General features: G+C 41.3%; 4 protein-coding genes across 8 annotated transcripts in view; 3 read left to right on the plus strand and 1 right to left on the minus strand.

Moving 5' to 3' along the window:
* The window catches only part of srgap1a (SLIT-ROBO Rho GTPase activating protein 1a), a 78,150-nt gene extending 74,728 nt beyond the window's left edge, over positions 1 to 3,422 (plus strand). For 3 of the 5 annotated variants that reach the window (XM_083973823.1, XM_083973824.1, XM_083973825.1), the window contains exon 22: positions 658 to 3,422. In XM_083973823.1, coding sequence (XP_083829949.1) covers positions 658 to 1,065 — 408 coding nt within the window. In that variant the 3' untranslated portion in view covers positions 1,066 to 3,422. The remainder of the gene's footprint in view (positions 1 to 657) is intronic. The other 2 variants (XM_083973826.1, XM_083973827.1) reach the window with 2 other exon arrangements.
* A 535-nt stretch (positions 3,423 to 3,957) lies between these two features.
* LOC310987354 (cilia- and flagella-associated protein 263-like) lies at positions 3,958 to 7,174 on the minus strand (the record flags this gene model as incomplete). The annotated part of the gene is made up of 9 exons (XM_083973550.1): positions 3,958 to 4,098; positions 4,238 to 4,393; positions 4,587 to 4,694; positions 4,813 to 4,911; positions 5,111 to 5,221; positions 5,547 to 5,696; positions 5,769 to 5,930; positions 6,621 to 6,753; positions 7,068 to 7,174. 9 exons carry the CDS (start codon positions 7,172 to 7,174, stop codon positions 3,958 to 3,960), a joined length of 1,167 nt encoding a protein of 388 aa, XP_083829676.1.
* Positions 7,175 to 7,475: 301 nt separating this feature from the next.
* On the plus strand, positions 7,476 to 12,220 carry LOC310987145 (protein mono-ADP-ribosyltransferase PARP12-like). Its single transcript, XM_083973325.1, has 11 exons — positions 7,476 to 7,850; positions 8,460 to 8,595; positions 8,693 to 8,948; positions 9,041 to 9,241; positions 9,388 to 9,562; positions 9,668 to 9,842; positions 10,031 to 10,266; positions 10,349 to 10,436; positions 10,714 to 10,844; positions 11,362 to 11,513; positions 11,620 to 12,220. The coding sequence occupies exons 1-11, from the start codon at positions 7,546 to 7,548 to the stop codon at positions 11,874 to 11,876; spliced, it is 2,112 nt and encodes a 703-aa protein (XP_083829451.1). The 5' UTR covers positions 7,476 to 7,545; the 3' UTR covers positions 11,877 to 12,220.
* Positions 12,221 to 13,123: 903 nt separating this feature from the next.
* Positions 13,124 to 18,589, plus strand: LOC310986858 (protein mono-ADP-ribosyltransferase PARP12-like). The gene is made up of 11 exons (XM_083972961.1): positions 13,124 to 13,524; positions 14,650 to 14,785; positions 14,890 to 15,145; positions 15,238 to 15,411; positions 15,532 to 15,721; positions 15,848 to 16,022; positions 16,202 to 16,437; positions 16,558 to 16,654; positions 16,773 to 16,903; positions 17,254 to 17,405; positions 17,561 to 18,589. The coding sequence occupies exons 1-11, from the start codon at positions 13,205 to 13,207 to the stop codon at positions 17,815 to 17,817; spliced, it is 2,124 nt and encodes a 707-aa protein (XP_083829087.1). The 5' UTR covers positions 13,124 to 13,204; the 3' UTR covers positions 17,818 to 18,589.
* The last annotated feature ends 499 nt before the right edge of the window (positions 18,590 to 19,088 follow it).

A 19,088-nucleotide genomic window follows, 5' to 3' on the forward strand; every position in this document is an offset into this window, starting at 1 on the left:
ATTGCGAGCATAGCAAATTCTGTCACAAAATGGAAAGTTGTTGTCGCCTGGCTGGTAATAATTTGACATCTGCTTTTGCATCACCGCTGATAGGAGAAAGTGGTGGCTCTAATTTGATTGTTGTCACGTGTTCTGAATCGTAAATCCATAAAGGCTGCTTGTTTCGAGCCTATAGGTTTGAAAGCAGAGGTCACAGAGAGCGCTCCATCCAAACTGTGCTGGGCTGTCTGTCTAGTCTGCCTACTGGGAGCATGCTCAGATGAACACCACGCGTCATCTTTGCATCTCCTTTGCTATCCAAAAATCATGAGCATGCAGAGGGAGAGGTGCTGGTGTGAAGTAAAACTCTTAACTCTCTGCATGGAAAGTGCATGCTTGGTTTTTGAAAAACTGTCACTGTGGTCCTGTTAACATAGTTTTTTTTTTTTTTCTGTTCCTGCGTATCTAACTCTGCCATCTCTGTCCTTTGATGTGTTCGTTTCATCTTGTTTTATTTTTCCCCCTTTTTCATCTCTCCCTTCTACCCTTTCTTCTAATTTACTCTCCCTCTTAACCCCAACCTACCTCTTCTTTTATTCATCTGGCTCATCTACGTCCTTGTCGTCCTCCCACATCCTCTCCCTCCTCTCACACACACTCTCCTTTATCGTCCCGCAGGACATAGAAGAAACCATGAACACTGCTCTGAACGAGCTGCGTGAGCTGGAGCGGCAGAGCTCGGCTAAGCACGCCCCCGACGTGGTGCTGGACACCCTGGAGCAGCGGCAGAACTCCGGCGGCAGCGGCGGGGGTCCCACGCCGGCCAGCTCCAGCGAGTCCCTCAGCCCCATCCACGGCGTCATGCTGAGGTCCACCGCCAACACCGAGCCGCCCATCCGCCGCAGCACCAGCTCCTCCAGCGACACCATGAGCACCTTCAAGCCAGTGGTAGCGCCCCGCATGGGGGTGCAGCTCAAACCCCCCGCCTTGAGGCCCAAGCCCATGGTCCTGCCCAAATCCAGCCAGGCCCCACAGCCTCCAGCTACATCTGCTCAGGACGCTCTGGACAAGTCCTGCACCATGTAACCTCCAGGACCACAACCAGAGATTTAAAACAAAAACAAAACAAAACTCTCAATCAACTTCCAGGGGGCTGCAAAAATGCTAACACTGTCTAGACTTTAATAGATATACTGCGAATAAATATCTCAGAGTGTGTAACATACATTGAACTGGACAGGAAAAGATATTGTAGTGTTTTGAAGCTGAAAACGAGAACCTATAGAGGGGGGGGGGGGGGGGGGGACTGGTGATGGAGCCACAGATGGAGACAGGTTTGTCATTCAGGCAAATGTGGTGTTGATAACATGCACAGTTATGTGTTAATATGCTTAGGTTAATATTATCTAACATACTTTTTTCTTTAAAAAAAAAAATGAATTCAAACAACAAATCACAAAGGCTTCCCTCGAGGTTTTAGAAAAACGTATTCTAGTTAGTTTAGTTTACAGACACTCCTGGACTGTGTAAACTTTGAACAAAACATGGTGCATGTAGCTCCTCTGTTTACCACTGAACCTGACACGGAGCCTGATGAGAAGGACCTCAGAGGGCGGTGTGACCTGCTTCGTAGGCCTTACTGACTTTGAGATGCGACTGATTTCAGATAATATAAATACTTTAACAAAAGGTGCTGTGACTACATGGACAGAGATGGTTTGAAGGTTGGGACTGATAACAGGCCTGGAGAGCTTTTTTTTTCAATAACAAATGGTACTCTGTTAATAAATTAGTCGTAGTACTGACTCACTAGCGTGTAAACTGCATCTCTCTTTGGCAAGGCATACCATTGTCAGTTGTGTCTCAGAAAATGTACAAAAAGATCACCTCTGTGCTGGATTTGCTCAAAAATGATTTGAACATATTCCCACATGGCCTGGAACTTAATATGACTATTGGATAAAACCACTATTTCATTATGAACTGAACTCTAGATTTCCTGCATCAATTACTGGTGATGAAGGGATCAAATATGCCTAATAAGTTATGCCTTTACATCTGTATAGCCCGTGGGGAACCGTGTGAAACGTTATGACAAATCATCTCCTACCTACAGTATATAGGCTACAACACATTATACAGTGTGAACCACACGCCATAGCTTCTTTTAATGCCTTGCTTGGCTTTATCTACCCAAAGACATGGCTGTATAAGTGTAAAGCATGGATGTTGACCCTCCATATAATGATGTAGGCATTCTTCATATTGACTGATGTGTATAGACTCGAAGGCAGCGCCGTGTGAGAGCGCTGCCAGTAGCCATGGACCTAATGACTGTTAGTGTAAAAGCCGCCCCCCACCCCTAACGTGTTCATTTACCCTTTTCCCTTCGCTTTTCTTAGTCGAGATCTCTCTGGAAACAGCTACTTGCTCCAGGTGTCTCTCTTGTCTTGTTTTATGTTAAGCTGAGAATGACAGTTCAGTGTTTTTTGTACTGACGCTGAGCCTTTCTTTGTGGACTTTGTGGAAGAAGACGTTCCGATTGTCTGGAGTGCGACACGGAAACCGGAGGAAGACTCCCAATCAGTGAGGAACAGCTCCAGTCAAGTCAGCTCCATTATGTTCCCAAGTCAAAATGCAATAGCCCCATAAAACAGTATGTGCCAGTGAGTTCCAACGGTGTGACTGTGACCCTGTATGTGTCCTTTTTTCTTTTTTTTTTAAAGTAACCTCTGTACTGTACAAATAACAGAATTGGGTGCATGTCCTGGGAATGTTTGGCTAGCATAATAACACATAGAAGAGATTGGGTTTGCAATGAGTTAGCAGTGCTCTCTAACAGAAGGTTTACACTATCTTTGACTTGACAGAAATTGTGTGCGCGTGTGTGTGTAATAATCAGAAGTTGAATTGATTTCTGAATGAATAACTAACTTTCATTATTTTTATAATCTTTGTTGTTATCTTTGTTGTGTTTCTGGGTAGAGACTTCGGTTTAGAACAAACAAATGTAGAACAAATATCCAGAGATGCAGGTGTTCACCCACAGTATGAAGCCAGTTGTATAAAATGCTTTTGTCACTAATGTAACATCATCAACAACAGTAGGACTCAGTTATGCCATCTGTAGGCTTTAGGCTACTCTGTGGTGTTATGTACATCTGTAGTATGTACTTGTGAAAGTGCCTTTGAAAATGTTTTAGAGGAACTTCAGACATTCTGTCCTGTTGCATTTTCATGTCAGATGCTGTGTTTTTGAGGAAATGCGGTGCAGGAAGAAGACACATTAATAAGTAATAATGCCATTTTCCAAACAGTTATATGACAGAATTGATAATAAATAAAAACAGCTTACCCATTGTGACATTGCACTTTTATGTATATAACTGTAAATATGGCATGTAACATCATAACATTTAGAGTTCTTTGAGGGCTTATACCTCTAAGGATTTCTTTCTAATAAAGAAAATAGTTTGTCGAATCTCAGGTGGATTCTTTTCCCCCCATGTTTTATATTATCTACAGATTCACTCGGAGAAGCACTGCATACTGGACATTCAAAATATATAAACATCACTCAGAAACAACTATGGGTAGTGAGGTGTATTGGACTGAGAATACTGTAATCATAGTATACTCATCAGTATTGTATAAGAAGGTGTTTTATTATCCAGTGTGTTTTCAGCTTGATGGAGCTTTTACATTTACAAATCATCTGCAGAATTTGTTCCTTATTATTATGCATGGTAAAAATCTTTCTATTAATACATATGACTGAAAAAGTATAGGACACCTTCAAACTGACAGTGGGTGCATTGTTTTATTTCTACATTTCTCAACAATGATTACGGGAGGGTATTCAATTATGACACATAATCAGATGTTGAATAGCTAATATTGTGAAAATGCGTTTCTAACTGTAGCACAGTCTCCATCCACCCTTCATTCATTCTTTAAAGAATAATGTATGCCTCCTGTCTAAGCGTTGTGTTCTGCTATGTACGGGAGCTTAACAGGGACTTCGCGTTCCTCAGACCTCCCTCCAGCCACAGCGCTGTTTGCGGGAGTAAGAGTGACTCTCTGTTTGCTCCAAGCTTTGGTGTGGGTCTTCAAGGCCATCTGGTGGAAACAGAGAAGAAAGATTTCTTTGTTTTGGATGTTGTCACAGAACATTCTTCCCTCACAGCTGGACCGAAACATGCTGTGGTTTGATAAGAGTAGTAAAGAAGAAAATACACTTCTGAAAAAATCGGTTTACCTCGGCAATCCCAACTTTCCTCTCCCAGGTGTGAATGCTCTGTTGCAGTTTTTTATATTTATCTTTTACATGCATGTATTCAGTTATATCAGGGGTCTGATAATCTGACATCTGGCGGCGCAGGCGTTGGTTGAGGGCCTCTGCCTTCAAACACTCCTGATAATGGAGGGATGGAGCACATAAAGGGAATTAGTTTAAAGGACAAGAGATATAGTAAATATGGTTTAAAGAGAAATGAAACGGAGAAATTAAAGTATTATGTATTCCTTCATTTTATGCTACTTACATTGCCATTTGATTTGCATGGTGAGACTGATAACATAAACTATTTTTTGGACTAAGAACAAACCTCTTCAGCGTGCTGGATCTCCTCCTCAATTTTTGCCAGCATCTGCTTCCTGCTGGCGATGTCGTTGCTCAACTCTGTAGACTCCCGTGTGACACTCTGCAGCTTCTCCTGTTTACATATACACAAAGGGAGTTCACCTTTACTGCAAACATGGGGTGTGTTTTTAATAATGATACACTAAATTAGACAAGAAACTTCTGTCAAGCAACGTTATAAAAAAAGTCACCTTGTGTGAACCGAGGGCACGTTGTACTTTCAAACAGTCGACTTGATATTCATCCAGATTTTTGTCAATTCTTGGCTCATTGTACTCCTGGAAAATTTCCTAAACACAAGACACAGCACTGTGCATTGTTACATTTCTCAGGCAGAATAAAGTACACAACTAACTGACCTTGTTATAAAAAGCAGATTAAAGACTCTGATTCACTGCTCTCTTGCAAAAATAGTGTAACTCACAGACAACACATTCAACTTTCTGATCTCTTTGCATCTCTGTTCATCCTGTCACTTTCATTCTCTACCTCATACTCGGCTTTTCCCATCTCTTTTCTCTGTTGAAGTTGCTGCTGGAGCTTCCTCTCCTCGACCCTCAGTGCCTGGATCTTCAGATTTAACTTCTCCAACTGCGTGACCTGTGTTTTTGTGTGTGTGTGTGTGAACAGGGCAGATAAAAGGACATAAAATAAGTTTGAAAAAAACTGCATACCCCATATCTCTTCCTCCTCCCATGAAAGAAAAGTTAAATACAATGTGGTTGTTGTAAAAAAACTAAAAAAAAAACTGAATAAAGCACCAAATATCTGAACTATAATACACATGCATTTATTAATTTTAGTTATTTATTTGCATAGCCCTAAAAAATAATAGCTTTTCTGAATCAAAGATCCTGTTATGGTTGAGAATCTATTTAAATACTTTTTTGTGCAAATACTTATTTGGACCAAACCAAATGTCTACCTTGAACTTGTCTTTGATGTAATGGAGCACCTTCTCTGGCTCCTTCATGTCCAATCTGTTGTCGTTCATAGGTTTGAGTAGTCTGCGTTCAAACTCTTTCTTGGCCTTTCTGATCTCTGCTAGATGCAATTCTGCCTCTTTCATTGTGGCCTGGAGGGACAAGCAGGATGAGTGAGTGGAAATCACTGTAAGTTTGTATTTGTTTGTGTGATAGGAGCTAACCTTGTAGTTGTCCTGGATTCTTTTATATCTCTGTATGAGCTTCCCATGGTCTTGTTGTGTCTCTGCCACCTCCCTCCGTGCCACATAAAGTTTCTGTTCCAAGGTCAGCTGCTGGATTCCATCTGATATGCAGGACCGAGACCTCCGCCTCCGCCCACGGCCCTGAGAGTGCAGTGCAGAAAGTGTTTGTCAGTGGAACAGTGTAATTCTCAAGAATTACCATCATGAAGAAAATAAATACATTTTGTTATTATTATTACAAAACTAACATTGGGACTTTTGCCTGTCAAAACCAATACACACGGCTGCCCATAAGTTGGAATACTTTTTTTTAACCTCTTTTCATTAAATGATTGTGACAATGTGATTTATTCTTGATAAAGTGTTTATCTTCTCAAAACTTAAATGATCAATCTCTTCCAAACAAATCACTGTGAAAATTAAACCACAATTAACCTTTACAATAGGAATAATAAAGAGGAATGTGTCTGAAAACAAAATTATTCCTACTTTATGGGCAGCAAAGATGTCCTCTTACCTGTTCAACTATAGCCTAATTTTTGTAATGTGTATTACAGTAATAGCCTACACATTACAAAAATTATAGTTGAACAGGTAAGAGGACATCTTTGCTGCCCATAAAGTAGGAATAATTTACTGGGGTAAGAAGACACATTATTGGCTACAGAATTTGCTTCACTTTAATCTCTCTTGTGTTTTGAATTCTTCATCCTAATTTGTGAGCTTGATGTGTCTTTCTTCACTGTGTTGATTTCCACTGTGAAATGTAGGACAACAATAAATGCCAGTTTTGATTACGGTATATAGCTCTGATCACTGGGTGATACATACCCCACCCTCCAGCTGGGAGGCTCCTGCTCCTGGGGCCTCTACCCCGGCCTGGGGCACCAGGTCCTGTGGATCCAGGCGGCTGAGGAACCGTTCAAACATGTCGTTTTCTGCCAGCAGGGCTGCAGTGGATCTTCTGGAGAGGAGGCGAATAACAGCGACTTCAGTCAGTCAGTCAAGGAAAAGTGTCACAGCTACAAGTTTGGTTTCAGAAGTTGCAAATCTAACAGTTAAACCTAAATGTTCTAAATACCAGTTTTTATAAGTGTGTTTAAACCATTTTAACAGTCATACTGACCTAATTTAAATATATTCATGTCTAACCTTCTGCTTTTGGCTAGCCTAACTAGCCAACGTTAGCACGCTGTACAAAGTAGCTGAAATAAAGTTGATAATTGTACGGTAAAAAACATTTTTAACCAAACGACGTTCTTGAATTTATATTATTACCTTAGTTCTTCTTCAGTCCATTCGTGGCGGAGCTGTTTTTGTTCTTTTTGTGTGACCTCTTTCCCCCTTTCTTCCTCCATCATCACCGAGAGCGGCTCGTCCTCCATGGTTGCTAATGTACACTGAAAGTCTGCAGTGGTTGCTATGGAAGAGTGTTGCATTCAGGGGCCAGGGCAGGCTATGTGAATTTTAAAACACATTTCCACAGAAGAGCTGACATAACCCGTGTGGTTATTCAGTTGTCAGTTTAGTTTGTCATGCCAACACCCATAAAACTTTTTTTTTAGAGTGTTGAGTTGAGTGAGTGTTGTGTTGAGAGGGTAATTGTTAAAGGGGCAGGCCTTCAAACAAATTTCCCCTCTCTTCTCAGTTTCAGTTTCATTTCTCTGTCAGACGAGTTAGCTCAGCCCCTGCTGCATTGTTTAGCAGATCCGCTACATGACACTTCGCTGATGCAGTAAAAGTTTATTCCAAGAGGATGATCTCTGAATTCATCATCAAGACCCTGTGCGACCACCACGGTTCTTTGGACTTCCAGCGCCTGAGACAGATTGTAGCACTGAGGTTCCCCGGGTTGCAGCTGTCGAGATCCCTCTTCGACGACGATAAACTGGCCATCAAGGAAGGAAGAATGAAGCCGACCCTGGGTCAAACAATCAGTCCTGACAGTCTGGTGGTGGCTAAAACCAGTCTGCGGATCTGTCAGACAAAGAACGGAGATTGTCTGCAATGTGAGGATTTACACCTGTGCAGGTATTATGTCTGCGGAGACTGCACTTTTGGGTAAGCAACTTGGAGGATTTGTATTTTTTCTTTAAAAGCAGAAGCTACTTTTTATTACAACTGGAAGCTGAACTTGTTTATGATAACTGTAGAGCAGCAGAAGCAACGTTTGAGTGACAGAGGCCTACACACACACACACACACACACACACACACACACACACACACACACACACACACACACACACACACACACACACACACACACACACACACACACACTCACACACACAGAGAGAGAGAGATCTCCTTTTGTTACTTTTCTTGTTCCTTTTGTGTCCTTATTTACTGTAATGTCTGCTTCTGTGTCCAGTAGCCTACATGGCATCATCAATGCATCTTTTATGCTGTTAGAAAATTAAAGCTTTGAAATAGCTTTCAGTTTCCCGGAAAATAGCAGCTTACCTCATCCTGCCACTTCCATTATTGTTTAACCAGAGACGTTATAATATGAATCCTAGAAGGACTTTGGTTTAACCAGTAAAACCAGCCTGTATTGTAGATTGTAGTTTGGATGTGAATACTTTTTTCCAACATAGGCTATCACTATTATTATTATTGCTATGGTGGTTGTTATTGTTCTTTATGAAGCATTTTTGTCATTTTTAGATATAAGTGTAAAAATCCCCACAGTCTGGCCTCTTCCTACAATGCAGAGCTTTTGATGAGACATGGTCTTCAGGATTTGACGGAAAAACAGCTGTTCCAGCTGCTTCTGCAAAATGATCCCTATCTGTTGCCTGAGGTAGGTTTTGTCTCGTATTGGAGTATTAAAAAAATGCACATTTTTGAACATATATTTTTCTGGTAATACAGCCATCCTCCTCTATACACCCATCTAGATATGCCCACATTACAACAAGGGCAATGGTTTGCATGGTTCCTGCAGGTTTGGCGTCGACTGCACCAAGCTTCATGTCTGCCAGCACTATTTCCAGGGTGACTGTAAGTTTGGTTCTTCGTGTAAGAGAGCCCATAATATTCATGCAGAAGGAGTGAAGGTTTTCCGTGGATTCAGTCAGGAGAACATTCAAAACCTTCCTGGAATCTACAGAAATAAATTGATCATCATGAATCTAAGGACGGCTCCTGCTCCTGGTAAAGAATATATGTATATTTTTAGTAATTTTATTTTCTTACTGATATACTACATAAATGGTTTCCAACATTGATATGTGTGTCATTTGCAGTATTGCCAAAAATGGCAAATCCCACTCAGCTGCCTTCCACCTCAGCTTTCCAACAACATTCCCACCAGTCTTCCCTGCAGCCTTCCCTCACCAATCCTGGACGCCCCACCACCAGGTCTGCCTGTCCATCTAAACCCACAAGTGATGCTGACAAAAAGGAAATATGCCTCTACTTCATTCGGCGACACTGCAGGTTCACCGGTAACTATAATGTCGGAAGACCTGATAAGACACATTTATAGTACAAGACAAGACGTACTCTGTGTGGATCTGTGATAAATTTGAGAAAATGTCTAGGTATATAACTGCCTAAACTGGTGCTTCCTATCATTGTTTTGTTTTTTCAGAGAGGTGCGTTCATGTCCATTGGACCCTACCTTACAGATGGCAGGTTTTAGACACTGATGGTAAGACCTGGAAGGATTTGAAAAATATAGAAGACGTTGAGAAGGCCTACTGTGACCCAGGACATGACACAGATCAACCCATCTCAGAGATGTTCCGTCGCCTTGGTCTTCAAAGGTGCATGAGTGAAGAAACACGCCACAGAGATGCACACAGTCTTTAAGTTTATAAGTATACTGCAGAGAAACTATTTTTTACTGTATTTACACTGTTTTCTCTCAGCTCTGCATCCGCTGTTGCACAGACAGTAAACTTCATGACGATGACATATGAAGGGTCTCCAGTTCGTCGTCTGTCCACTGCCTCGTCTGTCTCAAAGCCCCCTCACTTCATCCTTACAACACAGTGGCTTTGGTACTGGAAGGATGAGACTGGGAAATGGACGGAGTTTGGACAGGTCAGACAAAATCTTACAAATAATACAGCTATGAGTTGGTTCAGTCATGATCAGATGAAGTCAGTTTTAATAGGCCAGTAACAGGGCCTTGTTTTATTCACCCTTGGTTAATTATCTTTCCCACATTTTATCCCTGGTAAATGAAAATATCTAAACCTTTCTGGACTGTCCTCTGCTCTTTGTGTTAGGGTGATAGTGACACACCAGCCTCTGTCACTTCTGAGACTCTGGAGAATGTGTACCTGGCAGACAGAGATGCAGAGATTCCTTTCAGTGCTGGAAAACATCAGTATATTCTCCACTTCAAAGGCAAACCAGGAACACCCCAGATGTATCAAGAGAACTTAAAATACAAAACTAAGAGAGAGGTCAGGAGGAGGCCTCGCTTTGTGTCTCCTCACGACGTGAAGGCAAAGGTGGAAAGGTATTTTCATTTGCATTTATTGAAAGATTTTTTACATGGTCCTTTACATGGACAGTTCTGAATATGATTGTCTTTCCTGCAGTGCATCTTCACCCAGCTCCAGCACTTCCACTGCTGAAAGTTTCCCATCCCACTGGGACAAGAGTGCCCTACCTGATTTTGGATACAAGGTATCCTCCTAACACCATTTATTATTCCATCCATCCATTAGCTATAGCATTTATCTGTGGAGGACTGTGGGGGTACACCTGGACAGGTTTCCAATCTAACGCAGGATTGACAGAGAGAGACAAACAAACTTATGCACTCACATTCACACCTATTTAGAGTCATTACTAAACCTTATGTACACGTCTCTTACTGTTTTGTTCCTTCATAAAGAATAAATATATACTTATATTTACCATTAATGAATGTTTTTATTTGTACTTTACTCTTAACTTTCAGCTTGTGCATCTTTCCAAATCTGAGGGGGACTATAAAATGATAAGGAAGTTGTTTAAGAACACTATGCCCCTGAGTAAAATTAAGAGCATCCGGCGAATCCAGAACCCCTCACTGTGGAAAGTCTTTCAATGGTAAATCCCTGTTTTTTAAAGAAAAGATTTGACATTGCTTGCGTTGATAACTTTTTTACCTTTTTTGCAAAGCTGATAACACTTGGTTGGATGTAAAGCCACCACACAAATAGGGGAGAGCAGCTGAACTGGCTCTGTCCAGACACAATTAAATCAGCCTACCAGCACCTCTGAGGCTGCATTCTTTGCATGGCACAGTTACTTCCTTCTGATGGTTTCCTGTCTACCTCAAGACCAGAGACAGACTTGGTGTTTCACCCTACCTTCAGTCTTTATGCTTCGGCCAAACAAAGATAAAATAAGATATCACCGGCTGACTGTAACTTTAGACTGCTCTTACAGACATAAGTCGTATGCATGAAAGCTAATAAGCTTGTTTCCCATTCAAACATATCATTATAATCCTAAAGTAAGATAAACTAGGCTGGTCGCTGTGCCTTTATACATTACTTGACAGACGGACATTAGAGCCACATGAACAAAAACTAATCAGCAAATGCATATGTTGCACATTCAGGCAGAAAGACCAGATGAAGGTGAGGAATGGAGGGACAGATGTGGAAACACCATACTTGTTCCACGGGACTGACGAATCCCTGATCGAGGCCATCTGTGAGCAAAACTTTGACTGGAGGATGTGCGGCGTCCATGGCACAGCCTACGGCAAAGGTACAGTAATGCAACCTCATCAGGCCAACTAGCTTTACAGTAACTGTACAGAAGTCATCACACTTTCTTGAAACTGTGTTAATACTAGCACTTCCTTATTTGTTAGGGAGCTACTTTGCCAGAGATGCATCCTACTCAAGCAAATATGCCAGCATCAAACAAAGCCTTAACAAGATCATGTTTGTTGCGTTGGTCCTGGTGGGGGAGTACTGCAAAGGAAGGAGGGACTACGTCCGGCCCCCACCAAAAGGAAGCAGCAGATCCCTCTATGACAGCTGTGTTGACAACGAAATCAACCCCAGCATCTACGTCATCTTTGAAAAACAACAGATTTATCCAGAGTATGTCATTGATTACTTGTAAGTCATACTGCTGTCCTTCAGTGAAGGTTTCGGTCAGGGTAAAACTGTTCTTTCCTCTGATTAGTAGCAACTGGTGCCGTTGTTAAAGGCTTGTTCAGTCTGGTACTATAACTGTTCAGATGATGATCCTTTATAAAATGTAAGATAACCACCCCTACTTTAGCAAAAGCATAATTTCAGGTCACGTCAGCAAAAAGCAGTACAATGACCAGTCATTAAGGTGGAGATAATCTGAACTACATACTGTTGGGTGGTTTGATCTCTTGCAAAGCTTTACATTTTCTTAACTGACACATTTCCCTCTGGTAGTGGAATGTAAGTATGAAATCATAGAAATAATGAATGAATGGGAATCTGTGGGATTACTTCAGTGAGTCCTGGCAAATGTACAATATGCCAAAAAAATAAACAAATAAATAAAACATGTCAAATTTTTGCACTGTTGAATGCATAATAAATGCTACTGTTTTTTTTATGGTAACAGTCTTTTGCTTGTTAATGGTTGGTTGTGTCTGGTATGTTGTGGTCCCAAAAACAGGTAAGAAGTAAGGAGGGCAGCCCCAAATGCAGGTACCGGTATAAAAACTGATGACAGTTGTTTGGCCTCTGATGTGAATCTGCAAGAAAATTTTCATTTCTGAATAAAGCAGCCTGAGTCCATTTGGAAAGAGTGCACAGACCTCCCCCCTAACAGTGGCTGAACTACACTGAAGGCATGCACAGGTTGCTATGGGCAGTGTATTACATTTCCAAAGAAGCATGGACATAGCCCAGCCTACAGAAATAAATGTCCAGTACAGGTTCTTCTACACACATCCATAATTATTTTTTATTATTATTTAAATGATAAAAGACGCTTAATTGTGTTGATGTGGTATTAGGGACAGTAGACCTGTAGTATTGTATTTTTTTATCCAAAGATAAAATCACAGCTCAGCCGACCGCTCTCCCCGTTTCTCTCTTTTTTTTCTGTCGCCTCTTTCCATCCAGCCGCTGACACAGGATAGGCTCCTCCTCCGCACACAGGTGAACCACATCTGCCTAATTGCCCCCCTGTCGTCTGAAAGTTCCCAGCCCATCCCTCTACGGAGCCCCTCTGGTGACATTGGATTAAACAATAATAATAATAATAATGGGTGGCCATCCTTTTTTTTTTCTATCCAATGTCATTAGGTGCTCCGTACTCCCTCGTAGGCTACAATACCCGCCCCCCCCCTCTTCACTTTTCCAGTTTCGGTTTCATTTCTCCGTAACTCTCGAACAGCTGGGTTAGTCACTGTTTAGCAGCAGCTACGGCTACTTCCCTAAGACGGTGACAGCTATTTCAGCATGACTTCAGTCATTTCTGACTTTATCATTAAGACCCTGTGCGACCACCAGGGATGTTTGGATTTCCAGCGCTTAAATGAAACTATCGCGAAGAGGTTCACTGTTGCTGAACCAGTCCTGCGAAGTGTCCTCTTTGACGACGGCAGGATAGCCATAAGAACCGGCAGAGAGAAGGTGACCGGTGGTCAGATAATCGGCCCTGACAGTCTGGTGGTGGCTAAAACCAGTCTGCGGATCTGTCAGAGAAAACCCGGGGAGTGTCAGCAGTGCGATGCCTTGCACCTGTGCAGGTATTATGTCTGCGGAGACTGCACCTTCGGGTAAGTAGTACAAGTGATCCCACTACTGCAGGCTAAGCTTTTTAAATTTGTCTCTAGTAGACTTAATTGACTACTGGATAATTAAAGTTGGCGAAACCCTTGGTAAATATTTTAGGTTTGTTTAGGAGCCGTATCTTAGGCAAACCGAGGCCAACAATAACAGTAGCCTATCTCCCTTGGCCTACTTATAGGCGTTTTAAACTTTAAAGGCCCACACACCCACACTGATAACTTGTTGTCTGCAGGTAAAACTCAGAACTCTCACCACATTTCTGTAAGGCCTGGTGTGCCTTTGTTTACTTCTTCAAGTATTTTAAAACATTTGAATTTAATTTTACTTTAAGGATCCTCATAATCATAATCTCATAACCATCAATCTCACAAGGGAGGGAGGTCAACAGTTATGTAACTAAATAGTAGAGAGAAGAATGTATAGCCTATGTATGTGTGTGAATATTAAACTTATTAAACGAACATTCAAGTTCTTCATTCTTTTTCTCCCAGTAAAATTAAGTACTATATCAAATGCATATGAAATCAGTCCAGAAGAGGGCAGCACAGGTCAAACTTGTTTTCATATTTAAGGCCTCCATGTATTAGTGTCCAGTGAGTCAACATGTATGACACCAGACAGGAATGTAGTCACTTAAATGGAATGCGGTTAACAAAATTGTAATAATCTGTACAACATTAGAGAGCGTGCATACAGAGCATTTAATGGTGTACACTTTAAATGAATGTGGAAAAAATAGAACAGGAAGCAGAGATAAGAACAGGGATATCTGAAAACCATCTGAGCACTATCCTCTCTATACAACCATCCACAGAGACCTAAATGTTTTTTTTAGAGAGGCCCTACCCTGATAACTATACACAAACAGCACTCATTTGGGGGCATTGAGCTGCACTGTAACTCACATACAACACATTGTACTGCACTGAAAGTTGAATCACTTGACTGTAGAGGCACCTGTGCTGCCACATGAAAATTAATGTCCCCCAGCAGCATTTTGTAGACCTTGTGTAAGTTTGTGAAGCTCTACTGTTTTTGTAAAGACACGCCTTGTTCTAATGGGTTAATTCTAAACCCCCACTGAGAAAGTAATTTTATTTGGTCATTTTTAGACAGAGGTGTAAAAATTCCCATGACCTGACTTCTCCATACAACGGAGAGCTTTTGAAGAGGCATGGTCTTCAACACTTGACAGAAAAACAGCTATTCCAGCTGCTGCTGCAAAATGATCCATACCTGCTCCCTGAGGTAAGGTATTGTTGCTTGTTATGGTGCAGAAAATAATGTATATTTCTGAATGAAGTATAACAGATTGTTCTGATATGGTCATTTTCTTGTATACACCCCTCCAGATATGTGGACATTACAACAAGGGCAGTGGTTTGCATGGTTCATGCAGGTTTGAGACCTCCTGTACCAAGCTTCACATTTGCCAGCACTATTTCCAGGGTGACTGTAAGTTTGGCACTTCCTGTAAGAGAGCCCATAATATTGATGCGCAGGGAATGAAGTCTCTCCGTGGATTCAGTCAGGAGAATAAAGAAAACCTTCACGAGATCTACAAAAATAAATTCATCATCATGGGTTTAAGGGCTACTCCTGCTCCTGGTAAAGAATTGATTTCATTGACTCTGTTTTTTGTCAGCCAATGAGACTTTAAATAAAAAAAATGTATATGTATCTATGTGTGTCATTTTCAGCATTACCAGAGGTGAGAATCCCTCCGCAGCCGGCGTCTCACCAGGATCCCCAGCAGCCCTCCCAGAGGAACCCCGGATCCCCCACCAGCTCTGCTTGTCCAGCTAAACCTGTGATTGATGCTGACAGGAATGAAATCTGCCTCTTCTTCATCCGCAGACACTGCAGCTTCAAAGGTAACAATATTGTTGGTAGAACTGATAACAACTGTAACAATTACAGTACAGCAACTCCTCAAGACATAATACTCTATCTGTGCCTAAATGAGTGCTTTGTATCCTTGTGCTTTTTCCCAGAGAAGTGCGTGCGTGTCCATTGGCACCTGCCTTACCGATGGCAGGTTTTAGACAGTGATGGTGAGACCTGGAAGGATTTGCCAAACATGGAGGACACTGAGAAGGCCTACTGTGACCCAGAACATGACACAAATAGCACAAGTCAACCATTGCCCATCTCAGGACTGTTCCGTTTCCTTGGTCTTCAGAGGTGCGTGCAAGAAGATACACACCACAGATATGCATATATAGAATTAAAGTTTATAAATCTAAATATATTGCAGATAAATAAATACTTTTTTTTACTTTTTTACTGTGTTTACACTGCTTGTTTCAGCTCTGCACCCCCTGTTACACAAGCAGTAAACTTCATGACGATGACATATGAAGGGTCTCCAGTTCGTCGCCTGTCCACTGCTTCGTCTGTCTCAAAGCCCCCTCACTTCATCCTTACAACACAGTGGCTTTGGCACTGGAAGGATGAGACTGGGAAATGGCAGGCCTTTGGACAGGTCAGACAAACTTGTAAAACGTGTAAGAACTGTGCCCTGCAAACCTAAAAAGTAGTAGATTAGTAGATTTAGATTTGCTATTTCTCCTCTTCACTCCTCACAAATAATTTTTCCACATTTAATTCCAGACAAATTAAAAATCTAAACCTTTCTGGACTGTCCTCTGCTCTTTGTGTTAGGGTGATGGTGACACACCAGCCTCTGTCACTTCTGAGACTCTGGAGAATGTGTACCTGGCAGACAGAGATGCAGAGATTCCTTTCAGCGCTGGAAACCATCAGTATATCCTTCACTTCAAAGGCAAACCAGGAACACCCCAGATGTATCAAGAGAACTTAAAATACAAAACTAAGAGAGAGGTCAGGAGGAGGCCTCGCTTTGTGTCAGCTAATGATGTGAAGATGAAGGTGGAAAGGTATTTTCATTTGCATTTACCAACAGATTTTACACATTTCTAAAACGCCTGCTTTGGAAATCTCAGTTTAAGTGACCTCACTATATACACAGCTCTTACATGAAGTTTTATTCTCTGTAGTGCATCAGCACCCAGCACCAGCTCCTCCTCCTCCTCCACAGCTGAAAGTTTCCCACCGAACTGGGACAAGAATGCTCTACCTGATTTTGGATACAAGGTGTGTTAATAACATGTATTCATGTGCCTTATATTTTTTTGTTTACTATGTTTTGTTCCTTCATAAATGGGTGAATTTTTACATCTTTCATTAATGATATTTTATTTTTATCTTTCAGCTTGTGCCTCTCTCCAAATCTGTGAAGGACTACAATATGATTGAGATGTTGTTTAAGCGCACTATGCCCCAGGGTAAAATTAACAGCATCCAGAGGATCCAGAACCCCTCACTGTGGAAAGTCTTTCAATGGTAAATCACTCTTTTCATAAAGAAAGAGTTCAACAGTTTTTGCAACGATAGCTAATTCACTTATACTAAGAAAATGCATAATGCTCTGTGTTAAATAAGCTACCTAACAAATAGGGAATAATTGGGAATTGGCTCTGTCAAAACAACATTTGCCTAAAACTCCTGTCTCATTTGTGTATAAATGGCACACCACTGCATTCATTCTTGGTCAGGCAGTGTAATTTCCTAAAGTTTCTGCGTGTCTGATTGCCTGTCTACCTCAACACCAAAGCCTTGTGAATGAAAGCTAATAACCATGTGTTTCCCTAAAACAAATAGTTTCATTCAAATGTTTTTTGTGGCACATTTAGGCAGAAAGACCAGATGAAGGTGAGAAACGGAGGGACAGATGTGAATCAGCTGTACTTGTTCCACGGGACTGACGAATCCCTGATCGAGGCCATCTGTGAGCAAAACTTTGACTGGAGGATGTGTGGTATCCATGGCACAGCCTATGGCAAAGGTACAGTGACGCTTCAGCAGCCCATCCAATAATACAATGACTATACAGTAGCAGTATCATACGAAACTCACAGAAATGGAAAAGCAGCACACTTTAACTGTGGCAGTAGAAGAGAAGTCATCAAACTGCATGAACACTAACACCTTATTTCTTAGGGAGCTACTTTGCCAGAGAGGCATCCTACTCCGACAGATACGCCAGCATCAAAAAAAGCACGAACAAGATCATGTTTGTTGCTCTGGTCCTGGTGGGGGAGTACTGCAGGGGAAGTGGCAGCTACGTCCGGCCCCCACCAAAAGGAAAAAGCAGATCCCTCTATGACAGCTGTGTTGACAACGAAGGCAACCCCAGCATCTACGTCATCTTTGAAAAACAACAGATTTATCCAGAGTATATTATCAATTACTCCTAAATCATAATGGTGTTGTCCCTTTCTGAATGATTTGTCATGGTACAACTATTATGGGATGCTCTTTGCTCTGATTAGTCGCCGGTGGTGGCTTTGTTAAAGGTTTTTGAAGTGTACCGGTGGTGGTAGATGTATTTAGATCCTTAACAAAATGCATGACAGCTTCATCTGGGCATCATTTAGCTCAGTGGGTAGAGTAGGCACCCCATATGCAGAGGCTTTAGGCCTTAATGCAGCAGCCCTGGTTCAATTCCACCAGTGGCACTTTGCTGCATGTCTTTCCCCCTCTCTCTGTCTCCCTATTTACTGTCTCTCTACAGCCTCCCTGTCAGTTAAAGGCCTAAAAGCCCAAAAATACTTTAAAAAAAAGATAGCTTTATCAACTAAGTCTGCTTCAGGTATCTAAAGTAAAGATAGCAAAATGGCCCCATTTGAAGGTGGAGCTTATCTCAACCACAACTCAACTTTAAATAAGGTTTTATTTAATGTTGAGTGGTTTCATTTATAGCAAGGCTTTATGTTCTATAAACTGATATTTGGAATACTTCACTTTGAAATGTAGTGGAGCAGAAGTGTGTGATTACTACAGTGGGTCTGGACGAATCCTTAATGTGACAAAAAATAAAAATGAAAATATTTTTGCACTTTAGAATACACATGAACAAATGATTCTGATGATGATCGTAAAAATCTTTCTTTGTGATTGTCAGTGTCTGTTTTGTTGTGGTCACAGAGACATCGACAAAAATGACTTGACATTCACATGTACAATAAAATCCACTAATTGTTAAGTAATAAACACATTTTAACATGCTATTAAAGTAGTCTGTGTAATCATTTAACTACCCTTATTTTCAGTGTTATGTTACCATATTTACACCCAAGCAGCATCTGACCTGTTTTAAATGTACACCATGCCTTTAATCACATTTGATTGAATATGATTTCACACTGTCAATTTACTGACAGCCTGTAGGTATCTTTACATTTTTATCTGAGCAGATGATAAAGTAAAGATGTGTGCATGGGACAGTGGGAAAGTGCAGTAACATTTCCTTTTCCTTTGTGAGTTGAGTTTCTTTCTGAAACCCCAAATCATGTTCATTGGATTGCTTTTTTCAGTAGGTTATACTATCAACCCACCTTTGTCCCAGGCTGAGCAGGCCGCATCTCTGGACTTTCAGTTGCTATAAGGACCAGTCACAAATAGTAGATACTATGCAATTGGATGTCAAGTGAAGAGAAGTCAACCAATGTCAGAAATATATAGGGGA

This window comes from Trachurus trachurus (genome assembly GCF_905171665.1).
Source record: "Trachurus trachurus genome assembly, chromosome: 6".
In the NCBI taxonomy this organism is placed as follows: Eukaryota; Metazoa; Chordata; class Actinopteri; order Carangiformes; family Carangidae; genus Trachurus; species Trachurus trachurus.